This window comes from Sminthopsis crassicaudata, chromosome 1 (assembly GCF_048593235.1).
Source record: "Sminthopsis crassicaudata isolate SCR6 chromosome 1, ASM4859323v1, whole genome shotgun sequence".
NCBI classification, from domain to species: domain Eukaryota; kingdom Metazoa; phylum Chordata; class Mammalia; order Dasyuromorphia; family Dasyuridae; genus Sminthopsis; species Sminthopsis crassicaudata.
This window is the reverse complement of record NC_133617.1, coordinates 8653288-8675444: the sequence shown is the minus strand read 5'-3', so window position 1 is coordinate 8675444 and position 22157 is coordinate 8653288. Positions and strand designations below refer to the sequence as shown.

Genomic DNA, 22157 nt, shown 5'->3' with positions numbered 1-22157 from the left:
GAAGGGGAGGGACACTAAGGAACTCTGGGACCAAGAGCAGGCAGGGACATGCAGCCAAAATGGGGTCCAGCTTTATTTCGGTTAGACCTCCCCCCCCTTGATGGTCTCTACAAAGGCCTTGCCCTACGCCCGCCCCCCGAGTCCAGGCTTGCATGAGACTGCCGGGTACTGGACCGTCCCTGGAGGCCATCCTAGGCTGCGGCCGTCACCAGGAGCTAAAGTCCCCAAAGCCCCGGCCGGGTTTCTTTTTGATGGCCACGGAGGCGCTGGTCGAGGGCTGATCCTCCGCGGCTCGTTTCCTGTGAGCGGAAGAGAAAGAAAGATGGCTGCGAAGGCCAGAGCTACTGACGGGCTCCGAGGATGGGCTCCTAAAGTGGGATCGAGTGGCTCCCGCTGGCTCAGTCCTCCCCTCCCCCTACAGACAGCTCTGTGGGCCGGGCTCTGGCTCTCTGCCAGGAGAGGGTGGGTCACTTCATGGGCTTGGTCCCCTTCCCCCCAAAGGCGGCACTCACGTGGCTTCCGGGGAGATGTATTTGCCCACTCCCTGATGGTAAGCCCGAGGCCCCGAGCTCTCCGGTTTGGAGGCGGCCACCTTGGCCTTCACCTTGGGCGCCTCCTCCTCCAGCCTGGTCTTCTCCCGCTCTTCTGCCACCTGCGACAAGGGAGGGGAGTGAGCCCTGGGGAAGGGGGGGGGGCTGGGGCCCGGGCCAGGGTGGTGGGGCCCTCACCTGAGCATCGGCTTCTTCATACGGATCCACGAAGACCGTGGCGGATTCGATTCGAATCTCCTCCTGGGGACCAGAGGGCGGCAGTGAGACCCTGGGAGCTAGGAGGGCGGGGGCGGGGCGTCCCTCAGCACTCTGGGGAGCAGGGCTGCCTGAGGGAGACAGTGACCTCATCGGCCCCGCCCCTGCAGGTTCCAAAAGGAGGCTCCTTCCCTCCCTGACACCGTGGGGAGACGCCCCCACTCTCAGCAGGGCCTTAAGGCAGAAGGTCAGAGAAGGGGCAACAGCCCCAAAACGCTAGGACTCCCCCAGATGGGAAACGAGAGTGGGGTCCGAGCTAAAGCTGAGGACAAACCCCAAAAGTGTTACCTTGGGCCGGTCAGTTTTGGGGTCACTCTCCACATTCTCCAAGGCTGTGAGGGTGTCGAAGCCACCGACAACTCTGTGGAGGAAGAGACCACGGAGGGAGGAGGTGGAGCAGCCCCACGGGCCCCCCCCAAAGTGGGATCTGAAGGGGGAGCCTCCCCCCCCCCCCGGGACCTCTCTCAGGAACAGGTGAGAAAAGCGCTCACCTCCCGAAGACCGTGTGCTTCTTGTCCAGGTACGCACAGGACCGAAACGTGATGAAACTGGAGGAGAGAGGCAGCTTATGGGCCTCGGCAGAGTGAGGGGGCCCCCCGAGTGACCCAGAGCCCCCCCAGACAAAGCTCGGACACCCCCAGCCTCCCCTCCGGGGCACAGCCTGATGAGGCTGGGATGGCAGCTGCTGCCTTCCTGGGGGAGAGGCAGGGCCAAAGTGAGGGGGGACACACCACAGGCACGCGGGGTGGGGTGTGGCTGTCCACCTGTGAGACACTGGCCCCCCCAGTCCCTCCCCCATTTTGGGGACATCTGGGCAAGTTCTAGGTCTCATGTACATAAGGATGGGAGCCCCTGAGGAAGAAGCCCCCCCCCCCCCAGCACTACACTGCAGGCTGCAGCCCCCCGCCCCCGCCGGCTACCCGGGGCCTGGTTCTGTGTTGGCCCAGGCCGGTTTTAGCCTGGGAGAACTGGGGAGCAATGCGGAAGGAGCTGCCGTGGAGGCGGGGCTCCCCCATCACCAGATGCCGGCGGAGGGGGCAGGGGGCGATCCCTGGGGTCAGGATCAGACCAGAGGAAGCTCCAGCCCTGCTCCCCCAAGGAGGGCGGGCCCTGGAGGGCCTCAGATAAGGAATTCTAAAGACAAAGGGGTGGCTCAAAGCAGGAAGGAAATGACGGGGTTCCTGGAGCCGATCCTGGGCTGGAAGCTCCCCTCCCCCAATGCTCGGGTTCCCGGCCCCTCTCTGGACAACCGGCCAAACTTCTGCCTTCTCTTCCCAACAGACCCCCTCTTGGGGAGCCCCCCGGGGCCACCACTGGGGGCCCCTGCATTTCCTTTTCTCATTTTCTCTGGAGTTTTATAGGGAGACTGAGGCACAAGTGGGGGGGTCCCCTCTTGGAGGGGAGCAGGTGGTCCGGAGGGGGCGGTGTATCTGAGGGAGAGCTTGACGTTTATCCCTGATAGAGCAGTGGCGCTCACAGAAGTCGCCATCTCCGCTCAGGCTGGGTGACCCCAACGAGGCGGTACCACGCCCCATCGGGCCCACAGACGACCTTTGTGCGCCCACAATCGGGCCTCTATCCCCCAGTGAAGGCCCAACTGGCACTGAGGCCGAGAGGGGTCAGAGCTGCAAGGAAGCCCAGGGACCCCTGGGGCCGCATGCAAGAGGTCGAAGGTGCGCCCGGCCCCACAGCTCTCACCCCTGACCTGTGACCCCACCCTCCCAGGTGGGGAGCAGAGAGACTGCTGGGATGAGGAAGCCAGAGGCCGGAAGAAGAAAAGAAAGGGAAAGGGGGTCAGGGGAGATGGAGGGGGTTTCTGGCTGAAGGCCCCTAGGATGAGGGAGGAAGTGGCCATGTTTGGCCAGGAGAAGGGAGGGGTCGAAGGGCCCCACCTGTGTCTGCTGGGGGGCTTCAGGCTCACCCCAGGAGGAAGGCCCCCGGGCGGCGGTCTGCCGAGAGGTCTCGGGGTCTCTGATTCCCACCGAAGGAGGAGCGGCCTTGACCCCCACCCTACCCCACCCTCTCTCCGAGGGGCTGGACTCACAACTGGGACATGTTGCAGTTGGGCCCGGAGTTGGCCATGCTGAGGATGCCTCGGCCCGTGTGGGACAGGTTGGGCCGGAACTCGTCTTTGAAGGGTTTCCCCCAGCAGGACTGGCCCCCTGAAAGACCAAGCACACAGATGCAGGGAGGGCACTGGCCGGGCCCCGACGGGCCTCAGGGTTGGCCAGAGCTGCCCAGGACGTCCCCTCGCCAATCCTCCCCCGCCAGGACTCAGCGCCCGCCGCTCCAACGCCCTCGTTCTGATGCCAGAGAAACCGAGGGCCTCGGCCTGAGGTGGGCTGCCCTCCCCACGTGCCCATCCCCTTTTCCCGGGCAGAACAAGCCCGGCCTCTGCCAGGCCCCTGTGCCAAGCCTCCACAGCTCTGCAGACTAAGCCAGGCAGAAGGGGGGGAAGGCCGGCTGTAGGGGCCCAGCTGAGAAGCACCAGGGAGCCACTGCAGACTGCAGAGTGAGGTCCCCGCTCCCCAGACCATCGGCAGTCTTTTATACATGTCCTGTTGCCCAACAAGACCAGACTGCAGAGGAGTGACCGCTGCCGGGCCCAGCAGGTGCGTCGGCCATCCTGGGCAGGACACGGAACCAGGCGAGCCCCGCCCTCGGGGAGCTCCCCATCTTGTGCAGAGACAAGCTACAGAGATCAACCCCAGCTAATCCACAGAACCCCGAGCAGGCCCAGCGTCCGGGGATGGGAAGCCTCGTCTTCCCAAGCGCGAATCCGGCCTCAGACCCTCACTAGCCGTGTGACCCTGGGCCGGTCACTTCCCCCCGCCTGCCTGTTTCCTCATGTAAATGAGCTGAAGAAGGAAATGGCCAAAACCCTCCAGTTTCTCCACCAAAAAAACCCAAATGGGGACATGGATGAGTCACAAAAATACACAACGGAAAGAACCTGGAATAATGGAGATTATGGGTAGGACTTAAAGGAGGTCAGGGAGGTCAAGTCAGAACATTCTGGGCCCTAGCCCAATAAACTCTTCAGAGCAGGAGAGCCTTAATTCTTACAAGACTCCGAGGGAAAGAGAACAAGTGTTTTTTTTTTCAATAGTATTTCCCCTTTCCCCACCCCGATCCATTTAAAGATAGTTTCCAACATTCATTTTTGTAGTTTCCAAACTACCCCCCCTTCTCTGCCTTCCCCAAGACAGCAAGCAGTCGGGCAGAGGCGAAACAGATCCAGTCCTGCTAAAGCTATTTCCATTTTTGTCGTGTTGTGCAAGAAAAATCAGATCAAAGGGGAAAGAGCCACGAGACAGGAAAAAAAGCAAACAAGGAACCACCAAACAAGCTGAAACAGCTCTGCTCTGATTCACAGTCGGGTCCCGCAGCTCTCTGGATGTGGCTGCCACCTTCCATCCCAAGGCTACTGGAATTGCCCGGTCATGGACCGTTTGCCTACCTTGTGCTAAGCATGTTAGAAACGTGATCTCACCGCCCTCAACGGCCACCAAGAAAGGAATGTCCTTCGCTTTTTGAGAGGACCAGTTATGCTGGGGTGATGACTTATGCATCAATAAGGTTGAAGTGAGGCAGAGTTGCAGAGTCTCCAGGAGAGATGTACGTATGCACATGTACGAACGGACAATTTTCAGATGAAGAAACAAACTATTTCTAGTCATATGAGAAGGTGCTCTAAATCACTGATCAGAGAAATGCAAATTACGACAACTCTGAGATACACTACACACTGTCAGATTGGCTAAGATGACAGGAAAAGATAATGACAAATTGGAGAAAATGTGGGAAAACTGGGACACTGATGCATTGTTGGTGGAGTTGTGAAGGAATCCAGCCATTCTGGAGAGCAATCTGGAACTATGCCCAAAAAGTTATCGAACTCTGCATACCCTTTGACCCAGCCGTGCTACTACTGGGCTTATATCCCAGAGAGATCTTAAAGGAGGGAAAAGGACCCACATGTGCAAGAATGTCTGTGGCAGCCTCTTTGTGGTGGCAAGGAACTAGAATCTGAGTGGATGCCCATCAGTGGGAGAATGCTGAATAAGTTCTGGTAAATGAATGCTATGGAACATTATTGTCTTTGTAAAGATGGCCAGCACAACCATCTTGTGACCTGGAGAGACTTACGGAACTAACGTAGAACCAGGAGAACGCCGTGCACAACGGCAACAAGCCTATGTGATGATCAATTCCGAGCGACGTGGCTCTTCTCAACAACGAGGTGATTCAGGCCAGTTCCAATAGACTTGGGATGGAGAGAGCCTCTGGGCCAGAGAGAGAACTAGGGGGCCTGAGTGGGGATCACAACAGAGCGTTTTCATCTTTTTTGTTGTTTGCTTGTATTTTCTCATTTCTACCCTTTTGGGATCTGACTTTTCTTGTGCAACATAATTGTGGAAATATGTAGAGAAGAATTTTAGGGTTACCATGTATTAGATTACTTCCCGGGAATAGAGGGTTTTGTAAGGGTGAATGCTGAAAATTATCCATGCATGTTTTAAAAAGCTTAAAAACAAAAAAAATCAAGTTGACCCGCGATGACCTGGGATGCAGGGGCTGCTGCGGCACCTTTGACTCTTAACGAGCTCCAAGCGCACCCCTGCGCTTGATTTAGGCACCTTCACGGCCACTGGAATAGTGTCCTCATCCACCCATTCCTCCAGGGAAGGTCTTCACAAGCTCGGGGTACACATCCCCCCAACTCACCAAGGGGTTTGAGGTCAATTAACAATGGCTTGCCAGGGTGTGAGTGCACGGTATCTAACAGCTTCTTGGAGCCACAGGGGAGGAGAGTGCCAGGTGGCCCCCCAAGTAAACAAGCAGCCTTGGAAAGGGCTCGGCAATCCCTCCCGCCGGAGGTGCTGATGCTCCTTCACAACCCTTGGCCCCCTGGGCCGACTCCCACTGGTGGGAAGGGGTTTGCTGACGCATCAGCTCCGGCAGAAAGGGAGGGGCACCTGCTGGGATTCTGCAGCCTACCTACCTAAGGACTGCAAGCACGGGCTCTGGCCACTCCCCCCCCCCACTTGGTTCTACACTTTCTCACCCACTTCCTGGTTCATCTGTGCCGGAGTGGCCAGCTGTGGCCGGTCAGAGCCTTGGGCCCAGGCTCCCACCAAGGGCAGGTGCCCCGTCAGCTCTGCCACAGGACAATCCCCCTGAAACACCCGGGATGGCTGCTGAAACGTCTGGCCCCCCAGCTACCGGAGGCAACGCAGGGGCCGTACCAGGGGGACAAACTGGCCCGATGCCCCACTCCCCCAAAGCCACAACTTCAAAGTCTCCCCACCCTCAGCAATCATCCCTTTGTGCCACCGATTGTGCCCCAGGGGCCTTCGGACCGAAGGGGCACACTGTGTGATCGAGAGCACGTACCTGTCCCTGTGCCAGTTGGATCGCCTCCCTGGATCTAGAGAGAAGGGTAAAGGAAGAACAAGATGTCAGGAGATGAGCAGAGGTCAGGGTTCAGCACTGCAGCAGTGGCTGACAGCACCCAGAGGAGGGAGATGATAAGCCACAGATCAGGCCAAAACCCCCTCCTCCTCCTGAGCCCCCTCCTCTTTGATTTGTGATTTAAAGGGCTCGCAGGCTCCAGCCCGAGGGACTTCAGGAGCCAGGAGCTGCCCTCTCCCCACCTCCACCTCAAGGATGAAGAATCAAGGTCTAGGACCCGGCCCCAAGCGTCAGGCCGACGACGGCCCGTTGCAAGCTGCACCCTGCGTTCCACCCAAAGGCCAGTATCAAAAAATGGCTTTGGCTTAATGAGGCAGCCAAGAGAAGCAGGAAGGACCCTCGGGACCATGAGGCCCAGAGAGGCCCACAGGCTGCCTGGGGAATCTTGTTTTTCTTTCTTTTTTTCTGAGGTTGGGGTTAAGTGACTTGCCCAGGGTCACACAGCCAGGAAGTGTTAAGTGTCTGAGACCAGATTAGAACTCGGGTCCTCCTGAATTCAAGGCTGGTGCTCTATCCACTGCGCCCCCTAGCTGCCCCGGCCTGGGGAATCTTGAAGGGCAGCCAAGACGGAGCCTAGCCAGGTGCCTTCTGGGAACGTTGGCAGCATGAGCCAGCCCAGGAACACTCACCACAAAGTTTCGGATTGACCTGTGGAAGATGGTCCCGTCGTAGTAATTCTTTTTGCAGAGTTTGATGAAGTTTTCACACGTCTTTGGAGTCTGCAAATGAACCAGACACAGCGTGCTGACCTGCGGCCGCGGGGGCTGCGCCCTCCCAGGGGCTTCCAGGTTCCCCACATACGTTCTGCCCCTCCTGGGAGGGGGGGCGGGGCCCATCAGCCCCATGCTACAGAAGAGAAACTGAGGCCCAGCCCGGGGAAAGCCCTTGGGGCAAGAGTCCAGGGCCTTGAGTTTGAATGTGAACCTTGCGTAAAACATGGCATCTGGATGAGCCTGGCAGGTCACTCTCTGAGCTCATCCGTCAAACGGGCGGTCTGCCTTCGAGAAGACATGGCTCAAACCTTCCTCCAGCACTGGCTGGGAGGCCTTTAGCTCTTCTGGGCCTCGTCTCCCCCTTTACAAAGTAAAGCGGTGGGACTCGGGAGCTCTGCCGGCCTTCATAACCAGGCTTCTGCCCGATAAGGGTCATCCCAACCCTTCGCCCCCCCCTAGAGAAACCTCAATATCGGGACAGCCGGGAGGGGGTCTTAAGGCCTTTCCTTAGCTATTAAATTGGGTCCTCCAAAGCAGCCGGCCTCACTAAGCCCAGACCCTCCTTCCTCCTGGTGGGGACGGGTCAGCCCATGATTCTGTGCTGCCCGTGAGTGTCGGAGCTGAGGCCCGTCTGCAGCGGGGTCCCACACAAGGCTTGTACGGTGCCCTCCCTTGGGAAAATGCAGCCGGGCACCCAGGACGTGGCGCTGGTGGGCCTGGGGGTCACTGTGACCCTCCTGATTGGGAAGTAGAGCAGCCTGGTCCCCAATCTGTAACCAAGAAACCGCACTACTAACCAAGCACCGAGCGTGACAAAGTGCCTACTATGTGCCGGACTGCGGGCTAGAGGCAACATGGGGCTGGCTCTGCTTGGGCCTTACACCCTCTTTATTAGGGGAGAACATCCAGCGCAATCCCTAAGTCCTGAGAGCGGCGCGAAGTGCCGAGGACCCAGAAAGAGGCGAGAGGCAGCCCCTGCCGTAAGAAAAACAGAAAAGAGCTGGGGGCGGGGGGGGGGGGGGGGCAGGGCAACTTGGAGGCAATCAGGAGGGGTCTGTGCTCGAGGAGGTGCTTGGGCCGAGTCCTAAAGGCAAGTGGGAGCAGAAGGCCCGGGAAGGAGGCAAGGAGGCAACTGGGGCGAGGCCACGAAGACGAGCTCAAAGGCAGGGAAAAGGTCGCCCACAGCGGACCCTGCAGAGCCACAGGGCAGGAGACCCCGGTGGGCAGGGGCCTCCTCAGTTTGCAGAAGGTGCCGTCGAGGGGGAGGAAGCCTGACCAACACGATGAAGATGGAGAAACGATCAGATAAAAGTGGGGGCAGCACAGGAACCGAACCCCAGAACCAAGGAAGGAACAAGGGCCCCGGAGGCCACGATGTCAGCGAGAAGCCACCCCCGGCTCAGAGTGACGACAAATCAGGGACGGCCTCAGGGAAGGGGGGCGGGGGGGGAGAAGGGGAGCGCGTTACTGCGCGGCAGCTTCAGCCTTGCTTTGTCCCATGCGCCTGATCCCTGAGGGGGGCAGGGACACCACGGAGGCTGGAATGGAGGCCAGGAAGCCTTAGAGGGAGCCTCAGACTCACAGCCGAGCGCCCGAGCCTTCTGACCTCCTCAAACGTCAAGTGCAGGATCTGACCCAAAGGTCCCGCCCCTTGTGACAGCTAAGGCCTGGCCAGACCAAGTCCCAGCCCGGCCCCGAAGTCTCGGGGCTACTACGCGCACCTCGCTCTCAGCCCCCGGGGCCAGGGCCTGCCTTCTTTCTGACCACAGGGTCCGGCCACAAACCATCCTTTTGACAACGTTCATAGTCGCGTTATTACAGCCAAATCTCGTTTCAACGAGTACTTTTTTTCTCCTTTCTGAAAACGGGAACGCAAAGCCCTTGGCAAGGGCAAGGTCCCACCCTGCTGAGGCTGGCTGGCCTCCAGGAGTCAGGACTCTAAGGGCCCTGAACCCCCAGCCCGGCCATGCCCTGTTCTAAGCTCCCCCAAGCTCTATCATCCCCCGTTCTCAGGCCCCTTCCAGACCCCACCAGTCTGACATTCCCTGGCCCCCCATCCTTGGCTTGAACATTCCCTATTCTAAGTTCTGGTCCCTGCCAGCTCCCAGCTCTGATCCCTCCTCCTCCCTCTCCAGATCCGTGACTCGGTGACTCCCCATGTCCAGCCCCAGCCTGGTCAGCTCGGGGAGGCTCTTGTTCTCCCCCCGCCCCCGCCCGGAGAGCCGTGTACCAGTCTTTGGCTGCACGGACAGCCGAGGCAGGAACGGCAGAAGCGCCTCCCCCGCCCAGCTGGGTCCGGCAGGATGACCTCATGGCCAGATGGCGGCCCATCCCCCTCCCTGCCGGGAGGGCACCCGGCCGGCCGAAGGCACCGAAGGCGGAAGGAAAGCGCCGCCTTTATGTTAGCGAGGGGCCTCCGGCCCGTGTAAACAAGGCCAGCTGGGAAGCCGGGCGGCCGACGTGGAGCTGGGCCTTAATCCCCGCACTCTGATGAAGGTTCACTGGCTGGAAACGTGAAAAGTTGGGGAGACGGAGGCCAGTGTCCTGGGGCCAGATGAGGGATGGAGTAATTGGGGGGGGGGCTTCAAAGAGGAGCCGCCCCTCAAAGGTCCTCCCACCAAGGGAGCCCAGGGCCGGGAGAGGCCGCCCAACCTCCCCCTGCAGAGCCTCGGGCTCAACGTCTGGCCGGGAAAGGCCCCGAAAACCCGGCTCCATGCTCGGCCAGGACCAAAGAGGTCTGGGAGCAGAGGGTCAGCGGGAGCCATGGGCCGGAGGCGGAGGGGGAGGAGGAGGGCACTTCTCCCTCTGCTCATCTCCAAAATGGACCCAGAAAAACCCGTCCCTCAACCTCTCTCACGGGATTGGGGACAGAACTGGGCCTGGCAATCGTCTCGAGGGGCCAAACTGCGGTGCAAGGTGGCGCAACACGTCCCCTCTCGGGGAGCCCGGGGCCGGACGCTGGCTTGGGGTGCCAGAAGGCCAGCGGAAAGGAGCTGGGAGACACAAGCTCATGTCACGGCCACCCCTCGGCCTCTGGGCCCCTATAACCTTCCTCTTCTCCCACTGGCCCTGCTCTGTTTCTGAAACGGGGCGAGGCCGGGGCCTGCTCAAGCCAGGTTTGGAGGGGGGCTAGAGCCCCCCAGACACACAAAGCCAGCCTAGGCCGGACCAGCGCAGGGTCAGGCACGAGGGGCCCCTTTCTCTGCCCTCATCAGATCTGAACCCCAGCGAGGGCTCTGCCCTGGGATTCTGCAGCGTCCAGGACCTCCCAAGGAGGCCAGAGGCACCCGCCCCCGCCCGCTCCCAGCACCCCTACCAGGTCACAGTGCAGCTCCAGGTTGAGGTCGCCCTTGTTGGTGTGCAGGCGGATGTAGCCCTTCTTCTTCACAAACCGGTAGCGGACGACGTCGTCGTCGATGGCGGCTGTCTTGAGGAAAAGGCTGAGTCAGGGGAGGCTGGGGCCTCTACGCCAGGAACAGGAGTGCCACAGAGGGAGGGGCCACTCCCAGCCACGCCCCGCAGGACCCTCCCCTGCAGCCCCCCAGGCCTGAAGATCTCTGCTCCCCTGAAACCTTAGGAGAAGACCCCACCCCGTCTGGCAACTACAGCACAAGGTGGTCACGCCGGGCAGGAAAGCGGCACATGCCATGATCTGGGCCTGGTTCGGGCCTTCCCCTCCACGCCTGTGTCAGGGGTCAGAGGGCACAAGGTGCCCTCTGGGAAGAAAACACCCCCCCCCTCCCCCAGAGAGCCAAGTGTGTGGGAGGAAGGAGAGCACACGGACTGACGGTGTCAGGAGGAGGGGTCCTGAGCCGCTGTGGACGGCCCCCGGGGGTGGGAGGAGCCAAGGCCGCCCAAGCTGGGCAGGGCCGAAGCAGAGCTTCAGGGAGAGCGGCCCGGCCCGAGGCCCAGGGGGTGCACGAGGCAGGGCTGGGGACCCTCCGGGGACAAGAAAAGAGAATCATTCAGTCGCCGGAGGCTCCGAGGGGAGGGGGGACCCCAGGTCCTGGACGGAAGCAGGGAGGGGCAGGGGAGGAGGTGGCGGCCCGTGGGTCTGAAGCAGATGCCAACAGCACCTGGCAAGCTGAGAGAGCAGAGGGCACGGCGGGCAGAGCCGAGCAGGGGGAGCCTGTGGAGGCCGGGCCCCAAGCCCTGCCCTGCTCTGGAGAGCTCGAGTCCCAAGGACCTAGGGCACCTGGCCCAAAGCACCCCTGACGGCGGACCCGCCTCGGACCCGTCATACTGTGAGCGGCCTGAAGAAGCCGGGGAGGCACGAGTGAGCCACGGGGAGCAGCGCCCCACGGCCGCACAGCTCCCACGGGCAGCTTTCCTTGTGCCCCACGTCCGGGCCACCCACTCCCCCGGCGCGCTCCCCAGTAACCACGCAGCAGGTCCCAGCCCCCGGCTCCGCCCGCCGCGCGGGCCCCCCGGCACCCACCTGCTTCGTGGGTGGTTTCGGGCACCATGGCTGTGGACGTGAAGGAGGCACTGACCATCCCGGTGGAATAATGAGCCTGGTGGAAAGAGAAGCAAAGGCAGGTCACCCAGAGCTGGCCCGGCCTTGCAGACGCCCGACTCCTGGCCCCGCCGCTTCCGGGCTGTGGGACCCTGAGGAGCCTCCCCATCTATAAGACGGGCTGGCCGGCCCTCAGCGAGGGCGCCTTATGCCTCCACTTCCCCCCGCTCAGAAGCCGGGGCTCGGGGAGCTCCTGGAGGGGCCCCCCACGCACTCCTCAAGGTGGGCATATGTTAAGGGTCACGGAACCAGGCGGCGGGAAGCCAAACCTGGACCAAAGAGATGGGAGGGGGGCGGGGTCAGAGGTCGGGAAGAGCGTTTGTTCAGATTTGCACAAGAGCCTCACCCCCAGGTAAAGGGGCCGCCCTGAGCAGAAGCCTCTAAGGCAACTCTCGGGGAACCGCCACGACGGCCACGGCCCCTTCCTGCTCTCGACCCTAAAGAACCAGAAAAAACCAGCTCCGCCGTCTGCGAGGAGCCGGCCCAGAGACGAGGGCACACGCTCCCTGGTGGATGGGAGGGGGCACACGCTGGCTGCCTGCGGCTCCCGCCTCCTAGCAGCCACGCCGGCACGGCCCCGACTGCTCCGGGGCCGGGGGAGCGGCTGCCCCTGGGCCGCGAGAGCTGAGAAAGCAATGGAGCCCTCAGCCCTGGCAAGCTGTCCCGGAGGGCACGAGGAGCAGGCTGCTCTTTGGGGGGCGCTATCTGCAACCGAAACCAGAAACAGCTTCTGTGCCATTTGAAGGTCGTAGCATCGGGGATGACACAAGGTTAAGGGGGGCGGGCCGGGGGGACGGGCAGGGACGAGGGCCCGTCTGGGAGCCCTGGCCAGAGGGCCGTGACGGCTCCTCCGCCCCCGTGGAGGGGCCCCCGCCTCGGCTTACCGCGTTCAGCCTGTCCACCTTCTTCTTCTCCGGGGCCTTCATGGTGGCGGCCAGGATCTCGTCCCCCTTGAAGTCTTTGTACAGTTCCTGCAGCGTCTCCCGGGTCTCGGCGTTCGTGTTCTTCAGGTAATACGCCGGGTCCTGCCGGGCTTTCTCTTCATCTGCGAAAGGGCAGGAAGCCCCTGAGGGACAGGCCACGGCCGGGCCCGCCCCGGAGCGAGCCCCAGGTCCTGCGGCCGGCTGACCGCTAACGCTGTGTGCTCTGGGCTCCGCCGGAACATCCCCAGACCCGGGGACCCTCCCCCGCAGGGCGACGCCGGACGAGGAGGGGCTTCCAGTCGGAGCTGAGGGAGCCGCGTGAGAGCGGCAAGCCTCCCGGCCCCCGGGGGAGACTCACCTGCCGGGGCGGATGGAACAGAGAAAAGGGTCTGAGCCGGGCAGCGCAGGGACTCTCACCTACCTGGGTCCAGGACTCGCAGGTTGTTCTTGACGTGATAGAAATTGGCCACGTTGAACTTGTCCAGGTTCGTGGGGTCCTGGGGGAGACAAAAGCAGAGCTCTGAGCCCCGAGCGGGGCCTGGCTCTCCCTCTGCACCACTGAGTCCCAGGGCCCCCCTCCGTCACGAGCCAGCCTCCCGAGTCTGGGCCTCCGCCTGCCCGAGGATGCGCTTGGAGATCACGAGGCGCCCAGAGACAAACATAGAGACTCGGCCCCCGATCACAGCGGTCTGAACGAGCCAAGGCCGGGGCTCTCTGTGCCACAGCGAGTCCAGCAGCGCATGCTCGGGTGCCGGCCGCTGGGGCGAGAGACGAAGATGACGCTCCCCGGCCCCTCCCCGGTTCCTGGAGGAAGGCGGCGGTGACGGTCAATGTTTCTGCAGCACTTTGGGGTCTCACAAAGACCCTGCCTGGGAATTTGGCAGAAGAGGAAACCAAGGGCCTTGCCAGGGACACTGCTCAGTAAGGGGGCAGGACGGCCAGGGGCCCACGGCACCACCCAGTGGCCACCCATGGTAACTGGTGCTCCGGGGAGGGGACCCCGGCTCACTGACCCTGGGACCGGCTGCCAGGGCCGGAAAGGGGCAATGCTGAGGCCCCTCCCCGGGACGGAGGCTCTCACCTGAAGCGTCAGGATGTCTTGGCGGGAAAACGGCTCGTCCGTCAGCAGGTCTTTGAAGTTCTTCGTTTTGATGTTCAGCTGCTCCACGGCCTGAGACAAAGGCCCAGGTCAGGGAAGGCCCCGCGAGCCCGTCCGGCCTCCCCCTCCCCCAAGGCCCAGCTCCCCGAGGCTCGCCCCCATCCCCCCTCCCGTGGAGCTCTTCGACGGGGCTCCTCCTCTTATTCTGGCCCCTCGGCCCCAGTTCCCCACGGGCAGACGGGGCGACTGGCCCTCAAGTCCGGGTCACCGACCCCTGCCCACCTTAGACCGTGGCCTCCAGCGCCTGCCGGGGCCACACAAACGTCCCTCGGGGGCCGGCCCCAGCCCCGGAGAGAGTCGGTCCCCGTACAGGAAGAGCCGGGGCCAGGGATGGCTGGAGGCCTGCTCTCTCTGGGGCGAGCACTGGCTCACGGCCTCCCCTGCATCCGCAAGGACGCGCTCGAGACAACTCAGGGGACTCTGCGGAGAACGCCCGGGAACGAGGCGGCGCCGTTTTGCTACATCGGAGCCCGCCCCGGCTGTCAGCGGTCACTGTGACTCAGGACCCGGCTGCCACAGACACTTCGTTACCGCCATTAAGGTGGCGCTGAAATGTCCAAGTGCGGTCTCTACATTAACCCTGCGTGTACATAGCGCCACCTGGAGGTGGCCGGTGTTAATGCAACACTGGCACAAAGACTAGTAACGAATCAGTCAGATCAATGAATGACGGACTATCTTCCGCGTGGCCTCGGCCGGTCAGTCCAGATTCACTCTCGGTATTCGCAGGAGCTGGATTCCGGCCACTGGCACGCGGGGCCCCATCCGTGGCGCGCCTCCACCCCGTGCCCGATGGCGTGTCTGCGTCCTACCAGTGGAGCTCGGTTACATTCGGCTCTCCCTGCGGCGCACCTGCGGCCGCCCTGTGGCTCGGGTCTGCAGGCCCCGTGCACGGCGCACGTCTCTGTCCCACCTGCAGCGCACGTTTGTGCCGGGTGTCCCAGCCGGGGTGCACGGCTTACTGAGCGTGGGCCCAGTCCGCGTGCCCGGGGCTCCCTGCGCGCGGTGCCCGGGGCTCCCTGTCCGAGGTGCCAGGGGCTCCTTGAGCGCGGTGCCCGGGGCTCCCTGTCCGAGGTGCCAGGGGCTCCCTGAGCGCGGTGCCCGGGGCTCCCTGTCCGAGGTGCCAGGGGCTCCTTGAGTGCGGTGCCCGGGGCTCCCTGCGCGCGGTGCCCGGGGCTCCCTGCGCGCGGTGCCCGGGGCTCCCTGCGCGCGGTGCCCGGGGCTCCCTGCACGCGGTGCCCGGGGCTCCCTGTCCGAGGTGCCCGGGGCTCCCTGTCCGAGGTGCCCGGGGCTCCCTGTCCGAGGTGCCCGGGGCTCCCTGTCCGAGGTGCCCGGGGCTCCCTGTCCGAGGTGCCCGGGGCTCCCTGTCCGAGGTGCCCGGGGCTCCCTGTCCGAGGTGCCAGGGGCTCCCTGCGCGAGGTGCCCGGGGCTCCCTGCGCGCGGTGCCCGGGGCTCCTTGAGCGCGGTGCCCGGGGCTCCCTGTCTGAGGTACCCGGGGCTCCCTGAGCGCGGTGCCCAGGGCTCCCTGTGCGCAGTGCCCGGGGCTCCTTGAGCGCGGTGCCCGGGGCTCCCTGCGTGCGGTGCCCGGGGCTCCTTGTCCGAGGTGCCAGGGGCTCCTTGTCCGAGGTGCCCGGGGCTCCCTGTGCGTGGTGCCCGGGGCTCCTTGAGCGCGGTGCCCGGGGCTCCCTGCGCGTGGTGCATGTTCACCCGTGGCTCACGTATCTGATACGTGGCGCCTGTGGCTCCTTCTCATCCGTGGGACACGTTTATTTGTCTCTCCCACATCTCCTCTGAATGTCTCAGCCCTCGGGCGCTCCATGGTCCCCAGAGGCCTCTCCTCCCGATTACCCTAAATTCGCACCCCCGCCTCGCTGAAGCCTCTGCCCACACGGCCCTGAACAGCTTCCCCCGAAGACGCGGATTCACCGAGGCTCCGGGAGGCAGACATGCTGAGCGTGCCCTGAGGCGGGCAGGGGGAGCCCCAACGCTGCCACTCGCCTGACGAACGCATGGGGCCCCAGCCTCCCCATCTGGGAAATGGACTGAAGGGTAACAGCCGAGGCTGCATTTTTTCCCTGATGGAGAAGAGAGCCCTCTCCTCACATCTGCCCCGTGTGGCAGAGAGCCAGAGACTGACCTCATTGTACCGAGAAGGAAACTGAGGCTGGGAGGCCAGAAGAGAAGCTCAGACCCAGCCTCCTTTCCCTGTCACGGTGCAGGTGGGTTCTGCATGCTCCCTGGACTCCCCTCCCCTCCATTCCTTCAATGAGAAACTTCTCAGACACGAGCCCTGCCCAGGAACCCCCCGGACAACAGCCCATGGCAGTGCCCGCCGGAGGCAGCCTCACCAAGGAAGCAGCATCTGCCAAGCACTGCCCCGAGCCGGGCACTGTGCTAAGTGCTTTTAAACTCCGATCTCGGGTGATCCTCTGAGGTGCCCTTATGATCCCCACTCTACAGCCGAGGAATCTGAGGCAGAGCGTCCGGGGCTGCACCGGAGCCTGACGTCCCCCTGGGCCGGCGCTCTGCCCTCTTTGCGCCCAGGCCGGGGGGCGCGTCCCGGGGGCAGACCCACCTCGTACGCGTACACGTTGCCGGTTGACTTGATCGCCACGATGTGGGAGTTGTTGGTAAAGACGGTGAACAGCACCGGACAGTGGTATTTACCTAGAAAGAGGCCGCGTGTTACGGGACCAGCTGCCCCAGCTGACCCTAAAGTGCGCCCGCCCGCCTCCCCTGGACTTGAGGCCCCCGTCCCCGCCCTCAGAGACCCCCTCGGGTCTCCCGGCCTCTCGTCTTCCCCCGCCCTTCAAACCAAGAACTCCCGTGGAAAAGGTCGGATGACTCATTCTAAATTCTTCTGCCCCCTGGGGAAAAGCGCCCCCTCCTTCGGCTGACCTTTAGGCCTGGCCGGCTTTTTCGCCTCATCACGACGGAACTGGGCCCCAGCCTCAGAATGGCCTGCCCACCCCCTTTTCTCCACTTCCATGAAACGCCCCCTGGGCGCCCCCGGAGCCACCGTGGGGCTTGTCCTGATCCAGACTCCCTGGGCCCACAGCTTCTCTTCGGGGCCCCAGGGCTGGGCCCCCTCACTTCAGGGCTCCTGGCCTAGCGCACGGCGGACGCCGACCCCGGGCTGCTGGGGCGATCGGGAAAGCCGCCCACCCACCTTCACTGTTCTTGGTGAAGTTCAGTTTGATCAGAGACTTGGCGTCCAGCTTCTGAAAGACCGAGCGAAAGGACCCGAAGTCAAAAAGCTGCGGAGCGTCCACTTACAGCAAGCTGACCTTTAGAAAGGGCGACTCTCCCCCAGCGTGGTGGCCTCCGGCCCGCGATGGCCTTCAGGTCCAGGCCACGAGCTCCCCAGCTCCCGCCCCTCGCGCCCTTGCAGAGCCCCCTCCTCTGGGAGCCTCCAAAGGCCTGTCCCCGCCCTCCGTGGCTGCGAGGGCTCTCCCCGGGTGCGAGAACGACTCTGGCCGGGCCCGAGGACTGCTTTGCCGGCTCCCAGCCCCCGGCCTTCGGCCCAATGCCCCGCACGGTCATTAATCGAGCACCTGGCTGTGCCAGCGCCGCATGAAGCAGTGAAGGATGCCGGCCTCACGCTGGGAGAGGTAGAATCATTACCCCCATCTCACAGATGAAAAAAGAGAGGCAAAGGTCAAGTTCACGGGGCTAGGCCGCGGGAGCCTGGGCTCGAGGCCCTCTAGTTAGGCAGGAGCCGGCAGCCCCGGGGACGGAGAGCCTCGGTGGACGCCTCAAGCTGGAGGGGCCCGACGCCAACCCCCCACCCCGGCCAGGCTTTCCGGGGCCACGGCGGCCGCACACCTGGGCTGGGTGCTGCCCTCTGCTGGCAGAGACGGGCGGGAGGAAGCAGGGGGCTGAAATCCAGTGGTGCCCCGGTCCAAGGACGAGGCGCTGGGTCCCCCCCACCCAGAGGAGACAAGAGGGGCCATAAGAAAGGCTCACTAATTAACCAAATCACTTTGTGCGACCTTCCCACGGGCAGTCTGCCCTGTGCTCCCTGACCCCTGGGGGGGAGCACTTGGGCCCCTCCCCCCTGCCTGGCCTCCTCTGGGTGGGCTCTCCTTGATGCTCCGCCCTTGGGATCCTCCCCCTGCCCTCTCTGCACCCTGGGGATCGCCCCCTCCCCCTGCTCCCTTTCAAGGTCTGGCTCAACCCCCCCCCACCTTTCCCTTCAGCCCCCCGGGGCTTCCTTGTGCTTTCTCTGTGTCCTTCACTGGCGGGGACCCTCAAGGGGAGGGGCTGCTTTTGCCCTCCTTTGCCTCCTGGGGTTTAGCCGGTGCTGGGCACACAGTAGGCGCCTCTGACTCCAAGACTGCCCGGGGCTGGGCCTGAATTCAAATCTCCTGCAGCCCGGTGGCACCTCCCTGTCCTGGTCTGTCAGGCAGGCACCGAGAGGTCACACGGAGGGGGCGGGACTGAGGCTCCCTGCCTCCCCAGGCCCGGCGGCTGGCGCACGCACGGACCGGGCCCGCAGGCTGGCGGGGGCAGGAGAACCTTCCAGGCCCTGAGCGGCGCGGGCTGTGCCAGAGCGGGGGGAGCAGGCTGGGGCGCGGGGTCCCCGAGGAAGCTGGAGGAGGAGCAGCCGCCCACCTACCTCTCCATTGCTGGGGTTGGTCCCATACTTCTTTATCCAAGGCACGATGTTCCTGAAGGCAGAGGACGCAAGGGAAACCCCCTCAGGGGGGCAGCTCGCCCCCCCCCCCCCCCCCCCCCGCGAGGCCTCTCTCCACCAGCGCCCTGCTCTCCCGGAGGTCCCTGTCACCGCAGAAGGCTCCACCCACAGCGCCTTGTGCCCCCTCGGCCCCCCACCTCCAAAGGGCCAAAGCTAAGCGGGGCTGCGGCCCCGGGGGAGACGGCCAGGCGCGCTCCCGTCCCCCGAGCCAGGGAAACACTTACAGTAAGTCGAAGACGACTCCGTCGGGGGTGCAGACCGGGTACTCGAAGGGCTGCAGCGACAGGCTGGGACAGACACAGCGCAGTCAGGGGGCGCCCGGGCTTCCTCGCCCCCCCCCCCCCCGCCCCGTGAAGGCGAGAGTTTCTGCCGTCCCCAGCGCGGAGGCCGCAGCCTGGCAGAGGCCGCCTGTCCGTGGGTCATTCGTGCCTGGCCTCCCCCCCCCCAAGCTCTACGCCCCCGGGGGCCCCGAGAGTCAGGAGCAGCGGCCTGAGCGAATGTCCGGACCCGGGTGCCCGAGGAGACGTCGCCATGGCCGAGGAAGAGCTCACCTGCAGTGGTCAAAAGGCAAGCGACGGAAGTGGGCCTGCGGGAGATCTGGGAGAAGGAAACGGGGGTCAGGGACGGGGAGCGGGGAGATCGGAACTGGGGGGCTCCACCAGGACACCTCCCCCAAACCGTGCTGCCCGGGGGGGGGGGGGAGTGAGAGAGACAGAGAGAGAGAGACAGAGACAGAGAGAGAGAGAGAGAGAGAGAGAGAGAGAGACAGAGACAGAGAGAGAGAGACAGAGAGAGAGAGACAGAGAGAGAGAGAGAGACAAAGACAGAGACAGAGAGAGAGAGAGACAGAGAGAGAGACAGAGACAGAGAGAGAGAGAGAGGGAGAGAGAGAGACAGAGAGTGAGAGAGTGAGAGAGAGAGAGAGAGAGACAGAGAGAGAGAGAGAGAGACAGAGAGAGAGACAGAGAGAGAGAGAGACAGAGAAACAGAGAGAGACAGAGAGAGAGAGAGAGACACAGAGACAGAGAGAGAGACAGAGAGAGACAGAGAGAGTCAGAGACAAAGAGAGAGAGACAGAGACAGAGAGAGAGAGAGACATAGAAAGAGACAGAGACCAAGAGACAGACAGAGACAGAGAGAGAGAGACAGAGACCAAGAGACAGAGAGAGAGAGAGAGAGAGACAGAGAGAGAGAGAGACAGAGACAGAGACAGAGAGAGAGAGAGACAGAGAGACAGAGACAGAGAGACAGAGACAGAGACAGAGAGAGACAGAGAGAGAGAGAGAGACACAGAGACAGAGACACAGAGAGACAGAGAGAGAGAGAGAGAGTCAGAGACAAAGAGAGAGAGACAGAGACAGAGAGAGAGAGAGACATAGAAAGAGACAGAGACCAAGAGACAGACAGAGACAGAGAGAGAGAGACAGAGACCAAGAGACAGAGAGAGAGAGAGAGAGAGACAGAGAGAGACAGAGAGAGAGAGAGACAGAGACAGAGACAGAGAGAGAGAGAGACAGAGAGACAGAGACAGAGAGACAGAGACAGAGACAGAGAGAGAGAAACAGAGAGAGACAGAGAGAGAGAGAGAGAGAGACAGAGACAGAGAGAGACAGAGACAGAGAGGGGCGGGGGAGGGAACAGGAGAGCCCTGCCCCTCCCCCCAGCTCACTGGGGCTGGGCTGTCACAGCGCCTGGGCCAGCCTGAAGCGTCTCCCCAACATCCGAGGGGTCACTGACCCCGACGCCGGCCAGGGGTGACCGCCGGGATCCCGGAATTCCCCTGCGTCACCTCAGAGGTCCCGTCCCCCACTCGCCGCTGCGGTTCTGCCAGCCCCGACCTTACACTTTAGCTCGAGAGCAACAGGATGCCACGGGCACAAAGTAAGCACCTACTGTATACGGGGCGCTGAAGACACAGTAGCGGCCCAGCCGCCCCCACCGGCCTCAGGCTGGCAGCGACCTGGACCGAAAGCAGGCTGGGAGCCCGGCGGCAGCGACCGCTCACGGCCCGAGTGACCGAACCTCGCCCCTCGACCACCACAAGCACTGACTGAGCGTCAACCGTGTGCCGGGGAGCAAAGAGCGGAAGAGCCGCCCCCCCAAAGTGGGCGCCCTCTCAGGGGGCCGCGGGGCACGAGCCCCTGGTACTCACCGGGCTTCTTGCCCCCATAGAAGTGCGTGTACTCGGCGCACGTTATGTACCTGAAAGAGATGGCGCGGTCACCTGATGCTGAGCCGGGCCCTGCGCCCACAGAGCCGCCTCGCTCTAGAACCAGGGCCCCGCGCCCGGGCTGCAGGACCCAGCCCTGCTCTAGAACCAGGGCCCCGCACCCGGGCTGCAGGACCCAGCCCTGCTCTAGAACCAGGGCCCCGCGCCTGGGCTGCAGGACCCAGCCCTGCTCTAGAACCAGGGCCCCGCGCCTGGGCTGCAGGACCCAGCCCTGCTCTAGAACCAGGACCCCTAGGGCCTGCAGGACCCAGCTCTGCTCTAGAACCAGGGCCCCACGCCCGGGCTGCAGGACCCAGCCCTGCTCTAGAACCAGGACCCCCAGGACCCAGCTCTGCTCTAGAACCAGGACCTCCAGATCCTATCACTGCTCTAGAACTGGGACCCCCAGATCCTATCACTGCTCTAGAACCGGACCCGCCCGGGCTGCAGGACCCAGCCCTGCTCTAGAACCAGGGCCCCGCGCCCGGGCTGCAGGACCCAGCCCTGCTCTAGAACCAGGGCCCCGCGCCCAGGCTGCAGACCCCGGCCCTGCTCTAGAACCAGGACCCCCAGATCCTATCACTGCTCTAGAAACCGGACCCGCCCGGCCCTGCTCTAGAACTTGCACGGCCCCTCGGAAGGCCCCGGCGGGGGTAGCCAGCGCCCTCCTCAGGCTGCCCTGGGAGAGCTCGCGGTCCTGACGCCCCCCGCCCGCCGCGCTCTCCTCATCCAGAGGCGGCGGGACCCCGGGCCCAAAACCGCCCCCTGCGGGAGGCCTGAGCCCCCGCCCCGCCCCCCCAGGAGCCCCCAGCCGGGCCCGGAGCGCTCACATCTTGTCCTTCTGGTGCTGCCGCTTCCCCATGGCGGCGGCGGCGGCGGCGGCGGCGGCGGCGGGTCCCAACAAGCCTCCTGCGGGCTGAAGCTCCCGGGCAGCTAGCCGGGCGCCGCGCAGCCACACTTCCGGGACGCCTCCGGAACTTCCGGCCACCCTCCGGAAGTCCCAGGCGTGCTGGGAACTGTAGTCCAGCGGCCCGCAGGGAGGGCGCGGCGTCACGGGGCATGCGCGGAGAAGGCTTGGCCCAAGCGTCGGGAGCGGCGGTGAAACTCCCGCAGAGCTGAGCGGTTCGGAGCGTGGGGCCCCGAAACTCGCCCCGAGACCTGGGGATTTGCCCGGGGAAGAACTTGAAAGCTTGCAGGGCACAGGAACAGGACCTTAGGGCTCATCCCGCGCAAGCCCCTCATTTTACAGATGGGGAAACTGAGGCACACTCGCCCGATGACGTGAAAGGGAGGGAGGAGCCAGTGCAGGGATTCGAACCCGGGCCCCCGGCTCCCGTCTAGCTCTCTCCCTTGCGGGACTCGTCTCATCCAGTGCCCTCGTTGTTACAGAAAGGGAAACTGAGGCACGCTTGTCCAGGGGCACAAGCGGTGGGGGCAAACGCAGGGGTTCGAATCCAGCTCCATCCATCCCATTCGGTCCCGGGCCGAGCGGCCGGGCCGGTGAAAGGCGCCGGAGGCCCGAGGAAAAGGCCAGCCCCGCGGGGCCAGAGGGAGCCAGGCGCCCGGACTAGCGGACCCGGGTCCGCTCCAGGGGCGGCCGTCGGGCTCTGCCGGGCGGCCCCGCCCCTCCCCCGCCCCCGCGCGAGCCCCTTCCACAGAC

General features: G+C 63.7%; 1 protein-coding gene across 1 annotated transcript; it reads right to left on the bottom strand.

Annotated features, from left to right (window-relative positions):
- Positions 1-49: 49 nt before the first annotated feature.
- On the bottom strand, positions 50-21485 carry PPIL2 (peptidylprolyl isomerase like 2). Its single transcript, XM_074292088.1, has 20 exons — positions 21328-21485; positions 20441-20490; positions 18840-18885; positions 18513-18575; positions 18211-18262; positions 16762-16813; positions 16168-16259; positions 13515-13604; positions 12855-12930; positions 12395-12555; positions 11433-11508; positions 10311-10417; positions 6911-7000; positions 6204-6237; positions 2851-2968; positions 1298-1354; positions 1095-1167; positions 729-791; positions 513-652; positions 50-299 (listed from the first exon to the last, which is right to left on the bottom strand). The coding sequence occupies exons 1-20, from the start codon at positions 21357-21359 to the stop codon at positions 206-208; spliced, it is 1566 nt and encodes a 521-aa protein (XP_074148189.1). The 5' UTR covers positions 21360-21485; the 3' UTR covers positions 50-205.
- Positions 21486-22157: the final 672 nt, after the last annotated feature.

Bases quoted from the DNA above. Each gene is read 5' to 3' on its own strand.
- PPIL2 (XM_074292088.1), bottom strand. From the start codon at position 21,359: ATGGGGAAGCGGCAGCACCAGAAGGACAAGAT. The intron at 18,886-20,440 runs GTGAGTACCAGG...TCCTTCTCCCAG, and splicing joins CTATGGGGGCAAGAAGCCCG to ATCTCCCGCAGGCCCACTTC. The intron at 18,576-18,839 runs GTGAGCTCTTCC...TGTCTGTCCCAG, and splicing joins TTGCCTTTTGACCACTGCAG to CCTGTCGCTGCAGCCCTTCG.